At 39.9% G+C, this 26,209-nt stretch overlaps 1 protein-coding gene across 1 annotated transcript in view; it reads right to left on the bottom strand.

The window, feature by feature from the left end:
- The window catches only part of AGK (acylglycerol kinase), a gene marked incomplete at its 5' end in the record, with an annotated part of 27,932 nt that extends 3,644 nt beyond the window's left edge, over nucleotides 1–24,288 (bottom strand). Inside the window, 12 exons of the mRNA XM_010293180.1 lie at nucleotides 3,018–3,088; nucleotides 5,356–5,453; nucleotides 6,590–6,737; nucleotides 9,080–9,137; nucleotides 11,223–11,302; nucleotides 12,088–12,157; nucleotides 14,143–14,237; nucleotides 16,205–16,237; nucleotides 17,204–17,296; nucleotides 18,646–18,721; nucleotides 20,095–20,174; nucleotides 24,249–24,288. Of these exons, the coding sequence (XP_010291482.1) occupies nucleotides 3,018–3,088; nucleotides 5,356–5,453; nucleotides 6,590–6,737; nucleotides 9,080–9,137; nucleotides 11,223–11,302; nucleotides 12,088–12,157; nucleotides 14,143–14,237; nucleotides 16,205–16,237; nucleotides 17,204–17,296; nucleotides 18,646–18,721; nucleotides 20,095–20,174; nucleotides 24,249–24,288 (942 nt within the window). The remainder of the gene's footprint in view (nucleotides 1–3,017; nucleotides 3,089–5,355; nucleotides 5,454–6,589; nucleotides 6,738–9,079; nucleotides 9,138–11,222; nucleotides 11,303–12,087; nucleotides 12,158–14,142; nucleotides 14,238–16,204; nucleotides 16,238–17,203; nucleotides 17,297–18,645; nucleotides 18,722–20,094; nucleotides 20,175–24,248) is intronic.
- Nucleotides 24,289–26,209: the final 1,921 nt, after the last annotated feature.

Raw genomic sequence — 26,209 nt, 5'->3', positions numbered from 1 at the left:
AGGGAAGGACAGAAGCAATATTAACTGTGGAAAGTTTGTTTTTAATCAAGTATCTGTACACTAAAAGATTAATGAATGAATGAGAGTGAATTAAACATCCTCCCAGAAATATAAATTATAAATCATTGATGGAATGCAATACTATCAGTTTATACAGTGCTGTACAAACAAGCAGCAAGATTCCCCACTTAAAGTTTAACCTGCTCGAAGTTTAACATACAAGGTCCTAGATATTGCACTCTGGTGAGCAAGTTGATTTTTTTTTGGTCCACTAAGGTAAACGCGGCTCTATATAGATGTGATTAGGGGGTCAAGGTAAGCTCAAAAGAGTCAAGACACAAAACTAAACATCAAAGGAGAATGCTGGTAGAAGCAAATAGACACAACTCCACTTGCAGTGATTGCCTCTCTAGTGACCCAGTATAAAAGGATCAGAAATCTTTTCCATTTGATTCTGTTCCTTACTGAAGGTAAGACAGCAAAGTAAAACAGGAGCAAGACCAAAGCCTAACAGCAACAGTTTCAATTGATTTGTTTATCCCACTCCATATGCTGAATTACAAAAATATAGGCAGAGAGAGAACTAAAACACCTACTGCAGATAATACACACAATTTTAAGGTCTCCAGAAGCAGCCAATGTGAAATGATTCAGAGTAAGACTTTAAGAAAAACAAACAAACAAAACAGTCTTCTGCACCGTAGCTATAATTGTATTCATGCCCTGGAGTGACAGTTCTCTGTACTTTCATATACAGAATCTAAGCTGGCTATCAGGATGTGAATTACTGGTGCTACACTTTCCATCCCTGCTATCCTTCCCTCCAGCACTTCAGAGTAAGCACTATAGTGTAACCACCTGTTCTTCCCCCACCTTACCTTAAACATCAGCTCTACCCCTACTGCAAAATGCTCTTCTTCACACAAATCCGATCCACAGCTGGAGGGCACTTTTATACACTTGGGATGACCTACTCCTTCCTTTGAAATACAACAGCAGTTGCCCTCCAGCACCCTGATGCACGTCCTCCTCTGATGCACCACTGCCTGAGCCTCCCCATGGCAGTTTCCCACTGGATGTGTGGTTTCCTCTGCGTGACCCATCAGTTCTGATCAGCTCGTGTCAGTGCCCTCTTCAATGTAAAAAAAAAAAAAAAAAATGGTATCTGCACTGATAAGGTCTTTTCCCTAAAACCCGTGTCAAACCCCTCCCCAAATTCTGGAGGGGTTGAAAACTATGAATTAAAAAAGAAGAAAAAAGAAAGAGCTTCTTCACACGTTTCCAAAGGCAAACCCCATTGGTGCTAGGCAATGGGGGGCCTCTAACAATGGGCTTGATTCAAACCCAGCTGCCAAAGTGCATTGTGCAGTGGAGAGCTTCTCTCAAGACCCTGACTTTGCCTTGCAAAAACAGGGCACATCTGTTCTGTTCTGACTCCTCTCTGTAGGACTAACCAGTCCCTTCCACTGGTCCCCTATCCCATACACCCCTCTTTCTCTTTCTTTGTTACCTGCAGACTTTTGGGCATTGTTTAATCAAAAGATTTTGTTTCTTTGAACTTTGAACAGCAGCTCAAAGCTTTTGGTACTGTCTCTAATTAGCTCTAGCCAGCAGGGTATGTTAACTCTCATTAGAGGCTTTTTCTGCATGGCAGTGTAATTGCAGTCAGAAAATATGACATACTACTGTGTGAAGCATGTCCGGTTCACATAGGAGACATTCTTTCCAGTGGGTGTACACTTGAATACCCTCCCTTAAATCACACAAATTCATCCACATTTTTTCTGCTACCAAAGTGTCTCAGAACCCAGCATAGCATCTCTTTTGCATCCCTCCTTTAGGAGGCCAGATTCTCACTGCTAATGGGAAAATCTCCTCCTCCTTTCCTTCTGTAGTCTTCAAAGCAAAGACTTCCGTCCCAAGCAACCTACGGTCCACATGGCTCATGCAATTTAAAAGCAGATGCAGGTGGTAACCTGACCTACTGTATATGCATAGGTCAGAAGATCCTACACCCACTGAGGCTCGTGGGATGCTCAAATACAGGGCCTGCTGCTGCTATTAATATCATAAACAAGACATACACGCAGGAATTATTAGGGTGGTGACAAGCAGGTAAAAATGTGTTGAAATCTTTCCATTGCTTGCACTAGAGGGAGCTCTAAGACTAGAAAACTGCGTTAGCAAATAAAAAGGTAACATGCAGAACAGCACTCTTGGGTTTAGTAGGAAAATCTGTTGCTGGTAAAACCTGCACTGAAGATGCAATGTATTTGCCAGTGGGACTGTATGGAGGAGCTGGAAAAAGCAGCTCAGATTTGTGTCTGGTGAGAGCAGGAGGAACAAGTGCACTACAAGACAACGTTCCAAGCACAAAGGAAGCAATACACGTTCACTTTTTCTCTACATGCTGCTTCTTCGTACCTGTAGCCTTCTTACTCCATGTACAACCAGCACCAATACATTTGCTTAAAATCTCTGTTTAAATTCACATCTTTCAAAAGTTCTTCCAGCTCAGACCTAATTTCTCACAGGAGTTATTGAGTCAAGGGAGCCCTTCACTTAGAAGCAGGGCCTGTCTAATCAGAGTTTAAAAATTCCAGGAAACACTAGTACAAACATAGCGGCTCTGTGATCCGCCTCTCAGCCCACTGAGCAGCTAGGCCTGAAAGATTCTGGGGATAAGTCTGTATGTCTGTCTATAAAACTCGATTATGACAGCAGTATCCAAGTAGCACCAATCAATAGCAATGGTGAAAAAGACGAAAGGTATAGCAAACTCAGAAGCTAGGGAGAACTCCAGGTAGAGTACTCTGCCTTGTTTTCAGAAAGAAAAAATTACTAAGAATTTTAAAGAACAAAATCGGTAATCCACATGAAGCATTACTGACAGGTGTCTTTTGCAGTCCTCTGCTTCTGAATTTTGCAGCACCAAGATCAGAGAAAAACAGCATAGAATTAAGTGTTCTGACTCATACAGAGATTCTGCCATCTTTTCACAGCCTTCCCATACTCACCCTCTGTTTACAAACTGCCCTTTGCTGATAGTATCTGCTTCAATGCAAATATCCATGAAGTCTTCAGTGCGCTATGCAAAAGAAGATTCAGAAATCAAGCAGTTAACATTTCAAAATGCCATACCCAATATTGCAATACGTTTACAAAATGCCCAGTCCTTTGTCCCACAAAAGGAGGCAGAAGATGCATTTCATGGTTTTTTCCACTCTTGACTTGAGATTCAAATTATAAATTATAGCTAGTAATTTCTCAGTGATGACTATTCAACGATAAATACCACAAGAAATGAAAAAAATGATTCACATGTTGGCTGCTTGTTACATTTCATTTACACTTATTAAAGACAGTAATAGCAGATCACTTGAGTTTACTTCCGGTTCACAAAGATTTCTAATCAATGGGTCTTTCATGAATTTAAGCAGTACTACAATGATGCAACATGTGGCCACCAAACACTACAGTAAGAGAATTTTAAACAATACAAATTGGAAGTCACGAGTGTTCTTGATATCATTCCTTCAAACTCCTTAATTAGCTTCCTTTCTGTTTACAGCCTGCCCTTAAACCAAGTATACAGTAAAGCTTTTGTGGGGAAAGCAACTTTGATTAAGATGCAATTCGGTTTTTATTTATTTTATTTACTTATTTCAACATTTCTGACCTGGCAAAAGTCCTAGTGCAGATGCAATCAAAATGACAAAAGTAAAAATAAATGCATCTATTAGTGTAACATGTCTTCTTTCTTTGCTGTATCTGCAGAGAAAGGCATGTCACTGTCTGAGCTGCACCTGCATGGCTTTATCAGCTTCTCTTCAACAAGGGCAACCTAGGCATGAATCTGAGGTGAGACAGAAAGACAGGAGTGGCTGACAATACTCAGCAGATATGCCCTGATATCGATTTGAGAGAGCTTTGACGCCTACACGGACAATGGCTTCAAGAGCAGGAGTTAACAGCAGTTATAAGGGGTCCATATCAGTAGAAAAAAGATGCAGTATCAAGATACTTGCAGCTCTAACAGAAAAGTACAACTGCCCTAACGTAAACTTGTGTATTTCTCTAGGCTATGCAAGAAACTCGAGAACCCTACATCACTTCTTTGTTCAATACCAATATTAAAGTGTATCTTGAAGGTCTAAAGGGCAGGGCAGTGTGGGGGAGAATGACGTAAGGGCTAGTCTGTGGCAATGAGATATTTTTCCAGTTCTTGTTAAGTCTGTTTTCACTTTACATCACTGACTCTAATGCAGTTCAGCGACCAAAACCATTCTGTTCAAGTGCCATCTAGAAACCACTAAAAAAACAAATACCCAAATACTAGTCTCTGTCTAGCTTCTACCATTATTAGGACACTGGTAGTCCAAATCATAAGCCACTGAAGAAGAAGAAACTAAAATTTATGTGGTACATTCTAAGGAGAAAACAGGAAGAAATTTCAAGACTATATTTGCCTGCCTGGGTTGTTGTGGGTTTTTTTTGTCTGATGCTACAAAGAGAACATATCAATATAACACAAATTTTCAGGTTCTTAAAGACCCTGAATTGTGAGCAAGAAACATGTTGCAGCAAATTCAACACCTCTTGTTAATCTGGGAGTAGTGGGAGTGGTTTCCTGCTGCCACGAGGAGAACATGAAGAGCAGCTCACCAGTACAGGATCACTGTGTTAGCATTTTCCAGTAAAATTAAAGACTGATATCTATCCAAATAGCTTTCACAGCAATGAAATTGCACCAAAACACAGACATAAGCCAAAGACAGGTTTTAAAACAGTGAAAAAAACCAGCATGAACATGCAGAGAAGGTTATGACAGGAACAGTTCCCTTGCTCCCTTGGTTCTACTCTTCCACAACCACCTGCATTTCCTGTCCTTCAACTCAGTGTAGCCTCTATCCTTTCTCATTCCCAGTTCTTTTTAACTTTTTGTTTTGCAAGCCAAAAGAGAAAGAAAAGCCACAGTTCCAGGCAGACATTCAGGCCCAGCTTCCTTCCAGCATCAGCTGATAAAACAGAATCACTCTCCCATGGGTCAAGAAGGGAAGGAATGCCTATTTTGATGCTTTGTTTTTTCCCGGGCAATCCTAAAGCTTCTCTTTGGCTAGTGAAACCTTCTCAGTTGTACAAATTCTTCCTGATCCCACTGCACCCCAGTTTTATATGGGTGTCCACTGCTTTTACACTGGCTCTGAAACTTGCCCATTCCTGGATTCAGTCGTGGGCCCCTCCTTGCATAGGGTAGTAACTTTTATTTATATAGACACAAGAGTGGGAGTTTAGCAAGAAAGGAAAACTGCGCAGGTAGGCAGCATTTGGAATCCCGTTACACTATGGTCTTACTGTCAGATCAAGCTGCCTGTTCCGAGTTGCAATGGAAAGCTCAATGGTGGATAGCTTCAGTTCCTCCCAGTCCTCCGGGGTTACCTCCTGGGGGATTTCTGTGAATCAAGAAGAGAAGATATCATTAAGTGGAATTCAATTACACAGATCATCATTTCACTGCTATGAAGCATGAAAAATCAATGCCAGCTACACAAATCACTCTGACCCATTGTGACCACTAGCTTTGTTTCCTTCAAATGTCAAAATCTTAAAAAAGGAAAAGGGAGCTTCAGAGTACTGAAGGGAAGAAAAAAATACCACCAGCATTCAACACAGTAGCAAGAAAGACTATCAAGCACATTACATTGCAGCCCTGTGAGTTCTTATGCACAGGGATTAACAGATCCCCTGGGTTAGTATTACAGGAACATTTAGAAAACACATGAAGTGTTGCTAGCAAAAAAACAGGAATCCAATGTTCAGGATGCTGCGGTAACATGTATTTTCTATAGGAGAAAACTCCAGTTTGGTTCTCATCTACAGGTCGCTTAGTTCACGTTTCTGTCTAAATCACCTCTGGTAGCCAAGAAGGAATGAGAAGGACTTTGCATCGCACCAGATTGCGCAAAATACATGCTCCCCTTCCTTCTGCAGTCTGCCACATGCACTGCCCAGCTACGTACCCAACCCAAGAGAGCCTCACAGAGACAGAGAAGAAAGTTAATGGTACAGAAAGAAATTTAATGTACTAAGAGAGTCTTAAGGCTTCTGCATGGCCCAAGTTTTATTGTTCTATTTTTAGTAACATTTGTTGCTCTGTGTCAGCAGCTCCCTCCACCCTGAAAAACAAGGGCTGCTCCTTTCTCTCCAGCTCACTAAGAAGCTGTTCTACAGGAGGAAGATTTCAAGAAGCTCAGCTGTGCCAAGTGCCAAGTATCACCTATGGAGGCTTCCATAGCAATGGCAGGGCGGGCCTGTGAGCTCAGGGAACACCCTGGGTTCTTTACAGGTGCACTTTTGTTTATGAGACCACAAGCACTGGCAGGACTATTCTCTTCCATTTCTGGCAGATACCACTGTAACTATCTTGACAAAACACAGTTTCAACAAATAAGATGATGATGATTATGATTATTATATTATTATTATAATAATTAATAATAATAGAGAGCAGAACCACACACCCCCTCCTCTGATCTATTAGAGGAGTAAAGCCGGCCTGTGAGTTTATGCCAAAATACACACACCTCACCTTTTGGTGGGGATGACCAGTATAATCGAAGCCGTCTGTAAAGCCTCACATACAAAGGAGGTCTGGACGGTTTCTCCTCTGGTTCATCTGGAGGTCTCTCAGTTGGACCCAGATACATGAGAGCAGCTTGATGTTTCTGAGGCCATTCCTTGGATTTACATGGAAAGGAAAGGCAGAAGATAAAGGGCCTTTTGCTTAGCATCTACCTGTTTATTCTGTTTAGCCTAAATTCTGTGCTTCCAAGTAATCCTGCAGAGCTACCCAGATCCCACCACCACCTCAGCCTACTTTATGGCTCTCCAGCCTACAGATTCATATGTGAGATGACATTTTTGCAGCTCGAAAAAGATTACCCACAGTTCCCAAGTCTACTAATCTACTCCTTCCCTGTATAGAAGTGAGGCATTTTCCCCTCCATAAGCAAAGGGTAAAGGGATGTTTTCTTTGCTGCTGATGTGTGGCAGGGTGACACAGCTGCTTCTGGCTGGAGGGAACAACAAAAATCGGCAAGGTCAATGCTAATGTTTGAAAGCACAATTGGTTTCTGCATGGTACAAAGGCAACCTCAAAGAGCAACTGCACAGCGGTGCCTAGTGTTAACAGGCAACAACTACGGGGCTGTGTGCAGCCAAGGGGCACTAAAACCTGGCAGGCCTTTGTTCTCCAACAACTCAAACAATCAAGATCTGACCTTGTAGTCAGGTGCTTATAGACAGCAATACAACAGGTCTTAAGGCAACTCAGGTGAGCTTTATAAAGCACCTGAAGAGAAAAAAAAAGAAAGAAAAAAAAAGTAACAGATTATTCTCAGTGATATTTCAGATTTCAGCACTTAGCAATTGATGGGCTACCAAAGAATCTTAGCTCCTGAAACACTTCCAGATGCTGACAAAGTTTATCTCCTCTCATTTTGTTTCAAAAATAATTTCTGAAATGCTCAAAACATAGGACTCTTGGAAGTAATAATATGATGCTTTTTAAAAGGTATATACTAAAACAACCCAGCCAGGAGCCCACATGTACTCAATACAATTACTTTTCTATGCACAAAACTTCAAAAGTAGTTTTGGATCATTTAGCACAGGTTGTTAAGCTATTTCACCTCACACCTCTGAAAGCAAGAAAAGACTCCACTGTCATACTTACATAATAAACAGGACAAACAGAGGTTGTATCAGCAGGTCAACACACAAACAATAAATATTCGCAATTAAAGGGATAAGCAGCAATGCTGTGCTAATTTAAGCCTGTATATTTTAGAAAAGATGATAACACTCACAACAATGCCCCTACCAATATCGGAGGTGAGCTCTTTCTCCTTACACTGTTTTCAGCTATATGTCGTCCTGTTTCAAAGGACAGCCACAGCAAAACCAGAAAAGATGAAGTGCACAGCAGCAAAGACAAGCAAGGAAGAGATTAAGCTCAACAGGCTGGAGCCATTTCTTATAATTTCTTTACAGAAATTAACAAAATGATAACGTAAGAGGGACATGAAGCAATGAATACCCCAATTAGGGGATATCAGGTAGAAACTTTTCTATCTTGATAGCAGAAAAAGTGGACACTTCTCTTTAACCTTCAGCAGCTTCAACAGATCTTTTTAATGTACAATGAACAGCTCACCAGTGAAATCCGTGACTATCACCGTCACTAACTGAGGCTAAGGACTCAACAAAAGTGAGAAAGAGGAGGGAGAGAAGTGAACAATCAGTTTCTATCTAGAATGCCAGCACACAGAATGTCACCTCAAACTTCCTGGGGATGGGTGCGGAATCTTTCATGGATGCAATTTTAACTCCCCTTTACAGGAGCTTCCTATAAAGGATGCATTGGCACTATCACAGACAGCATAGCTGGACTGCACAATCTGATCTCCCACACCAGCTCCTGGGTATTTCCACACCCTTTCATAAGGCTCCTTGTATGTTCAGAGAACAGGAAAAGCATGTGAATGAAAATGCCTCACCTTTCATGCAGGTCAAATTTTAATCTTTCCAGGATCAATTTTAAGCAACAGAAAAGTTTAAGGCGAGATATAAGGTATCAATCTTCATGTTCATTTTACTGCACATGGAAGCCTGATTATCAATGTGCATGAGCAGTCAAATTATAGACACTTCTGCCAGATGAATAAATCAGAATGAAATGTTACTGTAAGAAAGACTGTCAAGAAAAGGTGACAGAGCACTTTAATGGTTGTCTTCAACACCACTACTGCTCTCCAGTTTCAAAGGTGGTTACTGGCTCCCCCTGGTGATCTTACGGCAGCAGATCCTCAGTAAAGAAATGTTTTTTAAGTATTCCTCTTCCCCTTCATGTCTTCAGAAGTTAAGTCTATCAGCTGGTAGGTTTAACAAGTCAAGTTTCACTCCCATTTTATATTGTTACCAGAACCCTTCACAAAAACTTGCAAATAAATTATACAAAGCATAGTCAGCTTTCTCATTTCCCAACTACAAAAACACTTTCCTTGCAATTACTCTTTACCTTAAATGTACTGAAAAAGTGAGCTGCTTTGGTTTTCAGAGGCCCAAGGTACCAGTACCTGAAAAAAAGAACACAGACAGAACTCCTAAGATATCCAGGGATCGATACTGGAAGAGGGAGAAATCTTGCATGAAGTCAGAGCACACAGACTTCTTTGCCACTGAAGTTAGTGCTCCCCTACAATCTTCAGCTTTGTGATACGATAAGATAGTTTCCACACATCACCAGCAGCTCAGCAGCAATATCCCTTTCCTGAGTTACAGATCACCAAAATGCAGTACACAATCTTCACTACAGGCAGCGTGAGATCTTAGTAGCAGAATTTTACCTAGTTATGTGACACAACTGGGAGTGATTTAAAGGTCTGTGGTCTAACAGCTGGTGGGACTCATCTCCACAATAGGCAATGAAGAATGAGGTTGGAGCAGACAAACAAACAAATATCAACAGCTTCAGTGACAAAAGAACAGAGCCAGCAAATATTCATTTGCCCCAAAGGATTCTCAGATCAAAATCAATGTTTTACAAAATAAAAATCCTGCCAGCCATACAGCATTGTATAAAATCTAAAGATGTGACTATTTAGGCAGGCTTAGCACAGAATTTGGTTACTGCCTTCCACCAAAGAAGGTCAACAAAGTACATTAAACACTATCAGCTCAAGAGTTCTGCAGATCTAAGTATATCATTAACTAGTAGAGACATGCAGCTGTCACACTACTCCCATCAAACCACGGAATTGTCTGTAAAATAACAAAACCTCAAAACCAGCACCATGTCTCCACCAGGACAGTGCTTAGCAGAGGAGTAGACAGACAAATTTCTGGAACTGTGGCTTATAGCTTAACTCCCTTTGTAGTAGGTGTCGTCTTTTCAGTGTAAGATGAGTTGTACTGGAATACACCAAATGTTTATTTGGCCCAGTAACCCACCTCTCATGGGGACCAAACGCAGATGAAGGGGAGAAGTATAAAAACAGGGCAAGCACACATGGTTCTTGTTCCAAGCACACTCTGAGCACCTGTTCATTTGTGACCGATGTGCTTTCCAAGCTCGGCACATTTTCTGTGGATTCAAAAACATTCATGGAAGATAACTAGGTTTGAGGATGTTCACGCTGCCCCACGTACAAAAGGTGCTGTCATGTCTCCGGCACTGAGTCCAAAAGACTCTTATGAAAGGGAACTGCTTCAGGAGAAGATGTGAAGGCTGATGCTAGGCAAAAAACAGGGTACAGGTAGGAAGCCTAGTAAGAGTGCAGAGAGGAGAGAAGAGTAATTCTTTAATCTTGGGGTTGCAATTAGGAGAGCCTGCCAAGTCAGCAGCTATACAAGTTACTGAGTATGTCCCTTGCTTCCCAGAGACAAACACCCTGACCATTTACTGCATCTCCCCCAACCCACATCACCTCTCAAACCTACTCAAATATTTGCCAGACTCCAGAGGTCTGCTACCTCTTGCTTTCTGACAAAGATAGCTCATTCACAAAACACATGGTATTTCCTTATAGCTGTGTAGCAGAGGCATGGGCTGCAATTCCTCCATAACAGTTTGAAGAGTGAACTGCTTTGGCCCTGCTGCTTCTTCACCAGATAATGCTAGTCATTTGATACACAGACAGTGGCATATTAAATGTCCATTTGGAGAAAGCCCAACAATTATTAGTTTAGCATTCAGACTACAGTCATCAGATGGCACTGTCCACGCCATTTCTGGCAGGAACTGAAGGGCATTTCTACCACACCTGATGTCCCTTGTTGTAATTGAGTTGCAAAGTCTGCGTGCATCTTTTCATTGGCAATTGATGAAAAACAATGGCCAATTACTTTACTTGGACTTTACTCAAGGGAGAGCTTTTCCCACTGATACAATCTGAATAAAGTTCCGGAAGCAGGCACCACAAGGCAAGCAGAAAGTAGATACTTAAAAGAACAGGTCAGCATCAAGTAAGTGTTTATTTCAAACAACAAAAATGCTGAAATGTATTCTACTCCCATGTGTGTAATGCGAGACCTAACAAGAGTGGGCGCCTCTGCCTGTCAAATGCCTACACTCAAAAAAGACTTCTTTACAAGAAGGGGGCATGTCTTTTTAGGCAGGAGTGCTAAAAAAGGTACAGTTTCAAAAAACAGTACTTTCTTACTTGCTAACTTTAACTCCTGCATCCCTGTAAGATCCCCATCTTAAACCAGTCACTGCAAACACAGGCTGTTCCTTTTCTCCCTGTAAAGAAAAATAAACACTGTGAAATTGCTTTCTCTTATCTTGTTTCCAGCTTTGTTTTTTGCAGCTAGAGAAACATAATCCGTATATAAAAACTGATTTCTGATTAATCCCAAAAGTGAAATTTCACAGAAGAGGTATGACAAACAACTAACAGCAATAAAGCTAAGCAGAATTTAAGTGTTATACATTCCATCTGCTCCCAGAGAGGAATATGAGACGTGAAGTTTTGAAGAGGTTGATTGAGTTTGACTGCACACCCAGCAACAGCCATTTCACTTTGTGGATATTGTCAGCCAAAAGCAAGGAGTTCTGCACAATGACACAAAGTTCTCGCCTCAGAAATGTCCATTCTACAACGTAACAGAAAAGTAATATCCAAAAACACTATAGGGCATAGTCAGAGGTTTTCCCATTTCACATTTTTCAGTTTGTAAAAGAAAGCTATTAATTCCACAATACATATGAATGCATTAAATCAGCTCATACAGCTATTGTTGTCTCTCACAATTTCTACAGAAATATTGGCGTTAGTAAGCTTTGTATTCATCAATACCCTCTGAGCCTCAAAAAAAGGATCTTCAGACAGTCTAGTGTTTTCTCCAGTTTAGACTATCTGATGTCATAGCATATATTGGAGAAATGACTGCCACCAGAACTCCTGATATTATAAACCAAAATTCATGACAGCACTACACAGAAGAAAAGCAGTCCATGTGAACAGAACAACATGAGAATAGGAGAGTTTTAGGAACATTGGGTGCCAAGTAAGCAGATGCTTTTACCTTGATCTGCAAGACATCAAGTGGAACTGTCTCTCCCTTCAAAATGGCCAATGTAGCATTAGTAATATGTCTGCAAAACAAACAGGAAAGAAGCAAAGGAAAACAATCAGGAAGGAAGGAAAAGAGTAAGCTTTATAATGACACTTTTTTTTCAGCAAACCCCACTACAAGTCCAGGTGGGGCTTTTTTGCAGCAAACACAACCCCAGGGAAAGAACTCTGACAAAGTGCTGCGCTTCCCTGAAATCAGGAAGCAAACTGGGTGGCTGGAACACATGACAAAGCCTCCGTTCTAACAAACAGCAAAAGACCTGAAAATCAAAAGGAAGTTCTCAGCCTAAGGTTTTCAGAGATTCCTCCTTCTTCAGCTAATCTGGCAGATCACACACCAACCCTGTTACTTGCTGTTTCGGATACTTAATGTCATTGGTGGTTTTGGTCTTGATTAAGTTGTGGACAGTAGCTAAAGCACACTTTTTCATTTCAAGTCATAAAGCATGGCACTAAAGATTTTGTAACCAAAGTTACAAATTTGTGTTCATTTTGGTTCTGTGTTCAAATTCATGCAGAAGTCTCTATGTTCAGACCTGATAGTGTATTATTTCATTAAAATCCCTTCCTTACTTTCAAACTTGTGTAAAATCTAAATTCCACATTGTGCACTTCTCCAGTGTCTCAGGTGGACAGGGAAAAAACCCAACAAAACCAAAACCAAATGCACTTTTCAGCCCAATATTCATGTGAATCAGAAGGAGAAGTTGCCCTTGGCTTCATCAAGGTTAGAATACTGAGACAGAGAGGGAAGCTGTTCTTCCCTCAGCCCTTTTCTCCTAACTCTTATCCTTCTACAGAAAGACCTCCACAGTTCCTACACTCCAAAGCTAAGATCTAATAGCCCTGAAGGAACCAAAGCCCAGATATTTCTTTTTAAGATATTACTTCTGCAATTCTTAAGTCAGATTCTGTTACTGGTGTGGGTTGTTAGGCAGCCTATTGACCAAATTCCTTTCAACTTCCCCAATATGCTGCAGTCTCACCTGCACAGTTCATTACCTTGGGACAAGAAGATCATTCATTTCGAACAGCTTCTTTAGAACCCAAACATAAATTATTATTTTAATCTTAGCTGCTGATTACAGCCTTGTCCATCTTGTCAAGCTTCAAAGCACTCTGGTAGTTTTAATGAAGGATGTTATGCCAGTTGGCTCGTGGGTTTTATGTATGATGGATACCAGCAAGGGTTCCACAAAGAAGAATGCTAATAAGTTACTGGGAGAACCAGAATGAACAGATTTCAGGAGCATGGAGAAGTGTATTCTTTAGTACGGGAGGAGAGGAAGGAAAAAACTGAAAAGACATGAAGTGTGGGGAAAAGAAAGCTTAGTTGACTGGCCTTTTTATCTTGGAAGTGGACAAAACAAAACTTACAAAAAACTGAAATGCAGGCAACAGATACTGCCAGACTCGATCATACCCAGGATGCTGGTAGGTAAGATTCAGGTTGCTGGAGAGTTGCCAGCATCAGGGCCATCAAAGGGATGGGCAAGAACCCCTGCAAAAGTCAGTAACAGGATCCAGCCTCTCCCATAAAGATATTCCTGTACACCCTACTTTGCAGGTGCTAACCAGGTTATATGCGGACTAGTTTCTAGAATTCTTAAACTGGAGAAGGGATGGACATTTTTTATTTTGTCATATCCTTGCTATATCCTTGTCATATCCTTTCTGACTATTCCTAAGAGGCTTGATCCTTTCAATCCTTTTTTTTTTTTTTTTACAAAAAGTCTGAGCATCAGACAGTCACAGAGAAATTAGTCACAGCTAATGATTTCACGTTCTTATAATACATACATTTCATTCTTTTAATTTTTAGTCACTTTTTCAAGTCATTAACTCAGGCAAGTCCAGACAATCATCAGGCTATGCCTAGAAACTGCCAACTTCTATGTAACATAAAAGAAAAAGAAAAGAAAAAGAAAAGTTTCAAGCTACCAAGAAGCACTGCTCCTTGAAAACAAACAAAAAAAGCCCCCTTTCAGACACATGTAATACTTACTGGACTTGGTTCATGCTCTCAGGGTAGAGCGTGTGACTCAGAGTGCAGGTCTTTCCAAGAGGTATGAATCCTATAGGAATCTTACTGAAGGTAGCCTGAACACATGAGGAGAGTAAATTAACATTTGCATCAGTTGAACAAAGCTTCCTGTGTGGAGATACAGCTGTGTCTGATACCACTCCTTTGGCACTAAGCAGCCAGGCACTTCCTTAAATGAGGCAGCAATACATAATGACTCAGAGCATGGCATCCAAATCTGTGAACCCACCACGGCCAACTGGGTACAAAGGAGCTCTCTGTAATCATTAAGAGCAGTGTTACATGCAGGTTGGCCGCCACGTCCTCACTAATGCGTGGATTCTGTCAGCAATCTGCCATCTTTCTTAATACTGACAGTGGCATCACAAGCTCTGAATCTCATTTACCATTGCAGAAATGCCCCTCTGATAGAGTAACCTTGCATGACAAAGAGATTTCCTCAGTTAAGGAAAGGAAATTAATTGATTCCTCTGGCATCCAAACCATGAAGCAGCAGAAGGTCTAATTTTTGGAAGTCATTGACCATGTTATTTTTCTGTACCACAGTTCAGCAAAAGGGCTTGTTGAAGGAGCAAGTTATTACACTATGCCTCATAATAAACTGTGCTTCTTGAAGCGTGTCAGCAAATCAATGTAAACTACCATATATCACAACGTACCATCTCCCTCCTGGGCACCACTACCTAGCAGTGCCATGATATTGCAAATCCATACCGACTAAATGATACCCCTCTCACTTCATGCCCGCCCGCTCTCCCTTGCTATCTCTGTGTCACCTGCAAGTCTTAACACATCTCCAACACCCTTCTCTCATTTTCTTCAGAATTGTTTTACAGCATGCAGACAACAGGCTGTCTGCAGCGCGTGCAGTCATGCTCTGCTCCCCTGGCTGCGTTTCCAGAATACCTTGCACAGGCTCTTCTTACCCACGCAAAAGTGGTATGACATACCCGAATAAAAAAGGAAGCAGAGCACAGAGTGAGGGGGCTGAACTGCAGATCTCTACTCCTAGGACAGAGTGTTATGAAGGACAAGAAGAATTCCCTGGCCAAAGACATAACGTGACGCGGTGGCAATACTACAATGCGGTATTCCACCCAAAATAATGCCGGATGCAGAATTTTCTACATTAGTGCAAATCAACCCATGGTACATTAAGTCAAAAAACAGAGAAGAAAAACTACCCAGTAAAGCCTACCAAACTTTTCTTCCAGTATCTTTAGATTATAGAGGTCTCAGGGACCAACTATAATAATAATAAATTTAAAAAACTGTTGTCTCAGAACTGATACAGCCAGCACCCCTTTAAAAATACTGGCTTGGTTGCAGAGTTTCTCTTGTCACGTTCAGACAAAGCAACTGCCTAAAGACATAGAATTCTAGCTGCCAAGGGTATCATCATAATCTTGTCTGGATCATTTAATTGAGTTTTTGCCAGCTCCTGCCAGAAGGTTTTGGGAACAATGTTTCCCTCCTTTCTTCAATAACACTGTCCTCCCTCTTTAAAAAGAAAAATCTCTCTCATTTCCATTCGGAGCAATCCACCTTGAGAGGTTAAAATTTGCTTTCTGCAGCCATCCGCATAGGTATTCACCGCTTGAAAAAATAGCAAGGCAATCATAAACCAATAGGAGCATGGCCATAAATGATTCCAGTTTCAAGCCTGTACAAACACAAGAAAAACATGTACTTTTGCCCGATGCTTCTGCCAAACAAAGCAGCATACACAGCTGGTCCATGGGTCTGTGTAAGTTGTGCATTTGGCTTCTCCACAATCCCTGCTTTGATGCTGGAAACTTCCCAAAGACGTGGCTTGGGAGACATTGCACTCCTGAGAAAGGGAATGAAGAACAACGGGCAGAATTGCAGGACACTAGCATGGCTGACTTACTACGCAGGAAGTTGGCTCCACATTAGTAAGCAACATATCTGCAGAAGACAGATGAGGCCAAGAGATCACAGTGGATGCACAACACATTTCCTCTAAGAAATAAACAAAGTCTTAAAAATGACATTTCCTCACCTCATCTGCTCTGCGGAGAAGTCCAGTTATGACCTGAAAAAAATGTGAAATGCTCAGCTCTGAGCATTTTGTTTTTCAGTTACAGTAGAAAGCTACAAAATTCATACCCACTTTTACTCTTTGGAAAAGATTTAAGGAGCAGCTACTCTTCTATGGAAGGCACTGCAGTAGCTCACATCAGAAACAAGGCATGCTCAGCGTGCAAATATGGCAAAAATAGCAGGGTTATGTGTGCACATAAAGATATGCTGGCACCACAACTAATGCCAGTGTAAATGTTTTAACACTGAATAACAGTCTGCATAATGCAAAAATAGCACTGGTCAGTGTGCGATTAAAAATAATCACTTCTAAGGCCAGGAGAAACTTGCAGATCTATTCTGACCACTTTCTCTTAAGGTCACTGCATTTCATTTAGCTACATGCCTTATGAAAACAGTAGTTAGTATTCCAGGAAATGCTTTAATAAAACACAGCCTTCCTTGAAAAATAAGAGTATCGTCTAATTCTGCTGGTAGTTTGTTCCTGTCGTTAATCATCTTGACAACAGGCATTTATTAAATATATACCATGCTTTGTTATCACTCCCACGTAATTTTGAAATTATTTGATTCCCACTTAGCAAAACATGCATTCCTTTTGGGGAGTACAGATAGGAATGAACTTTGAAGATTAAACCATTACAGTTGTATTACACAGAAAGAAAAAGTTAGAATCATGTCCCCCCAAATAATTTTCTCATTCTAAAATAAAATTTTGGAAGATAGTTATGTCACACACTCTTTCTACCCCCACTCCCATCATCACTTTTAGACTACCAACAACTAGCAGAGCTTTCTTGTCCCCAGAACATTATAACGTTGACTGAAGACACAGATACTAAAATGGACAAATCTCTAGTAATAGCTGTTATGATGTTGCTACATTACAGAGACACAATCTTCTCACCCTCAGCCTAACTATGATTCTCAACAAACCAGAACAAAGCTCCTGCAGTACCTCTTGTACTGTGCCATCTCCTCCTGCAATTATGATCAGATCTGTCTTTTCCATCAATTCCAGTAGCTTTTTTGCTTGTCCCTCATAATCAGTCTGAAGAAACAGAAATCCAAACATAAGAACTCAAGCAACTATTTCCAGGATTTCTCTTCTACAGAAAAAAAAAAAAATCATCTATCCATTTGCTTAATAGTTACTGTCATATAGGCACACAGTATACTACTTACATTCACTGAAACTTCTTCAACTCCCAAGTCTGCTGCCTAATACCGCATGTGCGAGCACACACACACACAAAGGCTAAATGAATTATCAGAGTAAATCTTATTCAATAGATCTAGAATATTGCAACAATAATCATATTTCCAGGTAGTTTTACATTGAAACAAAGCCACAAGCAAACCATGCTCTTGCAGAAAACGTACCAACATCTTTAGCAAAGTGCTGAAATGCGTCTCCCAAAACACAGCATCAGCTACATAAAAGGCTACTGCCCAACAGCAAGCTGTTGACAATGAGTTTAGCAGTAAAGAGTACACTGACTTTCTAAACCATCAAAACTGTTTTCTGCAAAATTAATGCCTTTTACAGGGACATCTCAGCCTCAGTTACTGGCCCAGCCCTGTTTTGCTAACTTGTCAGGTCTGAAGCTATAAAGCATCAGTTTTTAAGTCTTGCAAAACAATTTTTTCTCTTAGGGCAGGACTCTGTATTTTCAACGATCAGCGAGAGGCATTTATAATAGCAGCATTTTAACACTAAACCTTGTGAAAAATACTCCAAGACAGAAAGATACATATTAGAGTACTTCACTGCTAGGACACAGTGACTATTAAACAATCCACATATCACAGGCTCAAAAATCTGCAAAAAGATCAGAATCCTTTCATGTTTACTTTTTCTTCTCTTTCTGAAGAAAACCTCTCTGCTAATTCACACCATTCAGAGCTCAGTGTTCTGCTTTTGTGATGGGAATGTTGAATTATTTGGGGATACACTGAGACATTTTCAGTGTAAAAATACAAGGTTCTTTTTAATTAATCTGAATAGTTCCACTGCACATTGAAGTTCCTCACTTCTGAATTCTGCAAATTCAGGCAGAATCGACAATTTCAACAGCAATGGGCATGTACCACTAGCCAGCACTCAAATATTTAAAGAGTTTTCTCTCAAACATGAATTATCAAAGGGCTGCTTTAAATAGACAGACAAGCACATGTACTGCTTTAGCTGAAAATTAAAAACCCAGTACACAGTTTGTAAATTAACTGTGAATTAAAAAGATTAAGTACCAGCTTAAAATCTCAGTATTTATTTCCTCCCATGATATGTCTATAGGACGTCTGAGAATTTAAATGCATCCAGAATTTAATTTCAATTCTTCAAGAGGAGAAAACAGAGCAGACAATATATATATATTAGCAGAACCTATCAGTTCTTACCTTAACCACAGTTACATCCAAGCCAGATAAGTGCAAAATTGGAGCAGCATTCTTTTCAAAAAGGTTCCTGGCTTTGCTAGAAAAAACACAGTAAAAACTATTTCATTAGTCTGGTGGCTAAAAAAAATTTAAAAGGAAAGAACAAATGAATAACAAGAAGAAATCTACTTAAAAACAAGCATTCCTGGCTTTGCTAGAAAAAACACAGTAAAAATTATTTCATTAGTCTGGTGGCTAAAAAAAATTAAAAAGGAAAGAACAAATGAATAACAAGAAATCTACTTAAAAACAAGCACAGAGTCTACACAATCAGTCACTCAACCTGTCGGTCAGGAAAGATGAGATTTCATTTGGTTCAAATGTATTACATTTCTAGACTCGTATCTCAGATGTCAGCTTTTTGTTGCAGTTTTAATAAATGCAGAAGAGGCTATCTCGCTTTCTCCAAAAATAATTTAAAACCTCCAACAAAACAAAACAAGATCTTCAGAAAGGAATTTATTAGAAAATTAACAACATACAGCGCACCAGGCTTTATGACCACATAGAAGGTCCATTTAGGTTTTTAGAAATATTTACAGTTACATATTATTAAGTAAATTTAGAAGCAAAATTTTATCTGACCTTCTTTTGTTATATAACTGATGCATTTTCTACCTGTAACTCCATAATAAAATAATTAGGCCATTAACTATAAATTGCTCACAACAAATAGAAACATGAGACTAGAAGTCAGAGACTTAATTTATTCACACTTTGCATTTTCCAGTCATGGGTGATTTTAACAAAAACACCTAAGTCCAAGCAGTTCCATGTCAGATATATAATTCCTTTCATACTATTACTGACATCTCGCCACCTCTCCCCGAGAAGGAACTGATAAGAAGCTTAACTGATCAGCAGAAACAGACACACATCATATCCAAGATAACTGTTTTTTCTGCTAATGAGTATGCAAAAAAAGCAGCCGACCTCTTCCAGGAGTCTTGCTCTGAGCCCATATTTAGCCTCTCAGTTTGTGGGCACATCCCTTTCAAGGACAGGTTCCCACAGAAGCAATATCACTGCTGGCTAACTTCAAGTCTTGAAGCAATCAAGGTCATCTCTTATTTCTATAGTTTTTGAGGATGGAAACATGTCACATACAATACTGTGGAAGGAATACGAAGGAATTCTACATACAAAGGAATGACAAAGGCCGAAACACAGGATAAAAGAAAAATTAAAAATATTCATATATTTAGAAATCATTCTTTCAACTCAAGCATCTAGTTCTATTTCTCATCCCAATATTTTTGGTGAAATAAAGTTTGGCATAGTTACATAGCACCAGCTTGGCATCAGAGGGAGGCAAAAATGAGCTCAAAAATCTGGCTGGCTTTTATAGTGAATGGCAGAGTAGAAATACAAAAAGAGTGCCTCACATGTTTAGGGAAGGGGGAATTTTACCCTTTGCAGGCTGCTGGGTTGAGGAACACTGTTGCTTTCTTCAGTGGCATACTGGAAGGGATCAGCTGGTTGCCAAAAGCCTAAGTAAGAGAAAAAGAGCAGAGTTCAGTTTCTCTTTTAAGCACATTGCTGAAACAGTTCAAAATAATGCATCTCTACAAATGCCAATGGGCTTTCAAGCTTCATGACATTCAAATGACTTCCACCTTCAGCCATTGTACACGTCTCCTATTCAAAGACCTGCACTCTTAGCAACAGCTCACACCACTGTCACAGGTACTCTTCAGCTCATTTTTACAATTCCACCACCATTTCGTTTTTGTCAACCTCTGGTTTGCTGCCATGGGCAGAGATCCAGGAAGCTATCCTTGACTCCAAGGTTACTTAATTTTCCTTTCTTATGTAATTCTCATAGACCTGCCTGACACCTTATTTCTACATCTTTTTCCACTTCTGTCCTTCATTTCTTATACCTCTTCTGCTCATTTTTGTATTTTCTAGGCTTAAGTTTTTGAAGATATGAAAGATAATCACCAGAGAATTTGCCCTGACCTATAAGCAAGCTCACTATTTCTCAGAAATTTTTTCTTCCTAATATCTCCCTATAAAAATCACTGAATTCCTTGTAAATTTTTAATCCAATTCTGAACAGGTACTTCAATTTTAAGCTCTTCAAGAGTTACTCCATACAGCTTCTTGTACCATTTAGCCATTTGTACCTATTTCCACAGCTTTTCAGCACAGGAGAGGCAAGAAAAGGCAAAGCTTCCACACATGTTACTTCCCACTCCGTAAACCTCTTTTAGCTCATCTAAAGGCATCCTCACTACCACACTAAATCAAACTATTTTTGAGTACAAGGATGACAACATATCCAGCAGTACCATCCAGAAGACCTAGAAATAAAGCAGGAACAAAAGACTACTGTGCTAAACACAAGACAGAGTCAACTATCCTTGGTTTCTTTTCCCTTTATCTTTAAAGTTAATCATAGCAGGAATTTTTATATTGACGAAGGTGAACACTGTACAGAAACCACAGTACATTTTAGTGATCGTTAGCTATTTAAAGATATAATTAATTCCACTTGCCAAGTTGGCTCAGGAAACCTCAATTAAAAGGGGTGTGCAGCAGGCTACATTGCTTAAAACAGTGAAGTTTCTTCTTCAAGAAAGGAGAAGGATGAGAGAAGTTGCCGAGAGTAAAGAAATCTTCAAAGAAAGGAAACCAGATCAATTGCTCTTAAGCTTTACTCAAAAATCAGCTGGAAAACAGACCAACTTGTTTTATTGCAATTGTTGGAGGGGAGAATTGGGAAATATAGGGGATCTCTTGCATGTTACAACTGTTAGAAACAATTAACTTTTTGCTGGGGGGGTGGTGCACAATGTGATGTATTTGCTTGCTCTAAACAACCTAACAAGGCTCATAAAGAATTTATGAGCAACGACATAATCACTTCTTTATGTAATATACATACTTAGACATTCATGTTACATACAGGGGCATTTCTAAAGCTAATGCTGATTTCGAAGACAGGAAAAAAAATCACAGAATCATAAAACCACAGAATCATTAAGGTTGGAAAAGACCTCTAAGATCATCAAGTCCAACCATGAAGCCAACACCACCATGCCCGCTAAACCATGTCTCGAAGTGCCAGGTCTAATACAACATGCTAGAAGTCTTGTTTTCAGATCACAACATAAGGAAAGACAACTTAAAGCCAGACATTAAAAATGGCTATTAAATACATATATGAAGGTAAAATTTAGGAAAGTCAATGCCCTTTTCACTTCCTCATCAAATGCACACTGCCAGGTATTGCATTTCTGGACTTCTAAGATGACAGTAGCTATTTTGCAACTATGAAAAACTCTTTACAGAAACCTATCCCTGCTTCACAGAGTGAATTGTTTGCCAGGTAAACAGGACCTTTTTAACACATGCCTAGAGTTCAGTAACAACAACAAGGTCAACCAGCAAGACCACATTTGCAAAGGAAGTCTGCAGACAGCTCACACTGGCTTATTCCAGAGAAGGAGGTGCAAAAGGTTTAAAATATGATAAATGGGTTCTTTATTATAATAAAGAACTCTATAGAGCCTTTCCATGATCATTTGCCAGCCCAAGGATATCATCATAAACCGATACTTAAATTCAGACACGCAGGGTGGAGTCTTCGCATTAAATACTGCCATAGCGGATACTTTGGAAGAAAGGTGGGTGCCTCATCAATACATTGGTATTGGAACAGGCTTAAATACTTAAAAATCTGATGTAAAAAATAGTAGAGACCACCTCCAACTTCATTCAGACTAAACTTTTTCTTGGGTGAGTTCGCCTCTATTTTTTCCTCAATACTTAAATAGCACTATAAACACAAGTAGCATTTTTCAAACAATTACAGATTGTTGTTATTCTGAAGAACATATCAGACATTTAATGCCTTCCTGCTGTATTTCTGTGTCTTTTCAAACAGTATTTGGCACTGACAAATCAGTGAGAATGGAAATTACATCAGGAATTGATTACTAGGCTTTCTGGTTCATTCCTTTCTAATGCAGGTGTCTTCTGCAGGGTATTTTCTCAGGCTTTAACCACTGAAATTGTAGGAACCTCTAATGACAGGGCTTTTGCACTTTCATTTACAAGTATAAGCCATAATGGAATAGATCCCATCACTTAATGATTGGAATTAAGAAACAGGAAAGTCAGAATTTCCACAACAGAACTATCTTTTTGTTCCAGTCTTTCCTTAGCAGTGACACCTTTTTGACAGCATACACACTTAGGTCTTTTAACTTCTCCTTATATACCATTTCATCAGTGTCTTTTTAAAAATATTTTTATTTGGTCAGCATGCTTCAAATACTGAGGTATTAACTGCTATTTTTGGCAATATAAAAAACTTCTATCACTTTGATATTATGCAGTAAAAATGAATATTGAAAACATAAAAATCAAGAAAAACCGATACCATGAATTGGAAATGCATTTGACTCTGAAGCTGTAAGTATGATTTATGAAAGCAGTATTTTCAGGTAAAGATTTTTCTTACTCTTTCATGAGGCTTGAGCTCCCTTACATCTATTCTGGCATGAAGTTCCATTGCCCAAATCGAGTTGCTGTGAATATCTTTCCCTCAACAGCAGGCAGGCTAAAATTGGGATTATTCAGGTGCGCCACTGAAGCAGGGTAATCTCAAGGAAAGTCCTTTAATCAGAAAAATAATTTTCACCATTCTTCTCAGACCCCAGTACATAGCAATGATGACAGTAGTGCTACATCCTGCAAAATCTCTAAGATCTGGCATGGAGAAACAAGTTTAGAATAAACTTTATTTGTGGGAGGCAGAAAGACTCTTAAAAACCTACAGCATGCCACTGAGGTAATCAGAGCCAGTAAGCAGTACCTGTGCAGTGATGTCATCCATGGCCAGCAATAGTCACGCCCCTGAAAGACTGCTTATTAAGGACAAGATTTCTTTACGGCAATACTACAGTACAGGAATTTGTTCATTGCTGGTTGCCCGTGCAGGCCACACACAACAAAACGCAACAGTTGGTATACTCGGGCAGTAACTCTCTCCGAATACTAGCTTTCTTGTCAGTGATCAGGAAACGGGTTGTCTCCATTAAGTTCCCAGTACATGAGTCTCAAAAGCGCTAGGTCAGTCATCACACTTAGTATCCTTGATAAAGTCACTCAGGATTGAATAGACAAGGGCAAGATCTCTCCAGCTGAGCACTAACATGAAGCAGTTGGTGCTTCTTCTGCCCAGAATACACCAGTCATGGCAGATCTGAGATTTCAGTCTCCTATCAACAAATCATGCTCCTACCAAAACTTTACATGCGCAATTACACCTACAGAAATGGAGGTCTGGGGAGCTACAGCAGTAACTAACGTTACCCCAACAATAACACTGCACCTTCTATCACAACAGCAGCCAGCGCACAAAAGGTACAGCACCCCAGCCGCAGGCTGGAGGCCTCATCCATCCTTCGGCATTTTAGCAAAAGAACACAGATGGCATCATTATAAGGCTTGTCACGTAGACAAGATTGCCCGTTGGGAAAATCTCAGGATTCCTGCACAACCAAGATAAGAGGGAGATTTTAATCTAATTTTATCACTTTAAACGGTATTACCTGAGCTTCTTGGCATGCAGCTCTTCGTAGCAGGTTATCACTATTGGGTAAGACAGAAAAGAGAGTGGACATTAGGTTGTGTAAGTTTAAAACGATTTACTCATTTTTAAAATGTAGGTACATACCCAGGTACATACCCTTTTTACACACACTTTGACAGCAGTAAAATAGAAAAATACAGGTTCTTTAAGACGTATTTAACACATTTTAAGGATGAAACATACCCATTTAAGCACACATGCATAATTTTTTTCTGCATGTGCACAGAAACACCCTTGCTGTAGTAAAGAAAATCAGAAAACAAAGACCAGGATGCCAAGTGTGCTGAGATTCCATAAGCTATGAGCTACTGTATAACTGTGATTTTTTTTTAAATTGCTACATAAGTGTACTCCAGATCTAAGGTGTGTTTTTTTCTGATGTTAATACTGCCTGTTATTTACAGTGAAGGTACTTATCATTCTGGCAGTACAGAAGGGATTTAGTGTAGACTTAAGTGTAACTTCCATGGACTTAAATCTTTGTGCATTGTAATTGTGAACTCCCCGCTCCATCAGTTTGTAAGCCGAACACATGTTTATGCAGCACCTACCACCCACCTAGGTCTGAGCATGGCCTAAAGCAGTAACTCAGAGAGGTGAAAATCACTCAACTCACCTAAGTGAAGTTTAAAAACAAAGAAGAAAATACCAGTATTAGATATGTCACTGACAGTCATTTCAGAAATAAATTCCAGACCAATCTGTGTGCTTGTCATTGCTGACGGACAGCATTAGCAAGGTGGCAAGCAGGGTATAGTTGGCAAGCAAATGGGAGATGGAGCTACCAAGTGAGGAACAAAATTCTGTTCTTCCCCAGACCAAAAAGTGCCCTATTTGCCCTTGCAGACAAAACAGGGAGTCCTGTTCTGCAGTGCCCAAAGTCTCGCCTGTCCTCTAGATACCAGACACCCCCTCCTTGCTAAAACCAAAAAACTCCTTCAGCTTGCCCTTGCCAATACCTGGCAAGCCAGTGTATTATTGCCTCAAACATATCAAGTACAAAAATACCCAGTTATGGTCAGCATAACAAAATGAATACACTACACCAATTAAAAGGATTCAAGGCCAACCATGAAAAACAAGTGACTAAGGAAGCAGCACGCTCCTGCCACAGAGCATGGCTCATCAGGCCAAATCCTGCAATGGAAATGGCAGAAGAGAAGGCAAGGCCTTGGTCAGACCTCTGGACCCAAACACGAGAGCGATCTATTCACTTCCATGAGTTTACGGTATTTATCTGTCACTGGAGCTGTATCAGCTACTCTTTTTGGCGTCACCAAAAGATGCTGCAATGCCATAAAAGGAGAAGAAGGGTGACTTCAGGTGAGAGAGAAAATTGCGTTCTGCGTAAATAACTCTACAGCAAAAAAAGCCACAAATTTATTCCTGGTAATAATAAAAAGACAAAGAATTCAAGCATGGAAAAAGAAAATATGTGAATAATACCTCACCATGATAACAAGTTAACTGGAATGTCTAAAAAAAATTTCTTTTTATGCTTTTAACTGTCATGTTTGCTCCCTAAAACCAAAGGAATGAGTCATTTCTATTAAGCACCTGAAATATCACTTAGAGGGGAGACAGACTTGGTTTTGATTGCAGTAATACAATGAAAGCACACTAGTTAAAATAACTATCTCTGAAAAGGTTTGTGTTCCAAGCTAAACAACATTGCCACAGCTAATTCCAGTTCAATCAAGACAGGTTAAGTCCATGCTGCGCTGCTGAGGGCACGAGCCCTCATAAGAGGGACTTTTTTTTCCTCTGTGACTGTGTGTGGCCAGAGCAAACACAAAGCAACTGCAATTTCAATACGTAAAGTTGAAATATTATGGGATATCAAGAAAACCCCATTATCAAATGATGGCTGCACAGCTGATATATTTGAGAATTGCTGTCCTAACCTTATTAACAAATTCT

This window comes from Phaethon lepturus, unplaced genomic scaffold (genome assembly GCF_000687285.1).
Source record: "Phaethon lepturus isolate BGI_N335 unplaced genomic scaffold, ASM68728v1 scaffold30798, whole genome shotgun sequence".
Lineage (NCBI taxonomy): Eukaryota > Metazoa > Chordata > Aves > Phaethontiformes > Phaethontidae > Phaethon > Phaethon lepturus.
The sequence above is the reverse complement of the archived record's forward strand: the minus strand, read 5'-3'. Positions and strand labels throughout refer to the sequence as shown.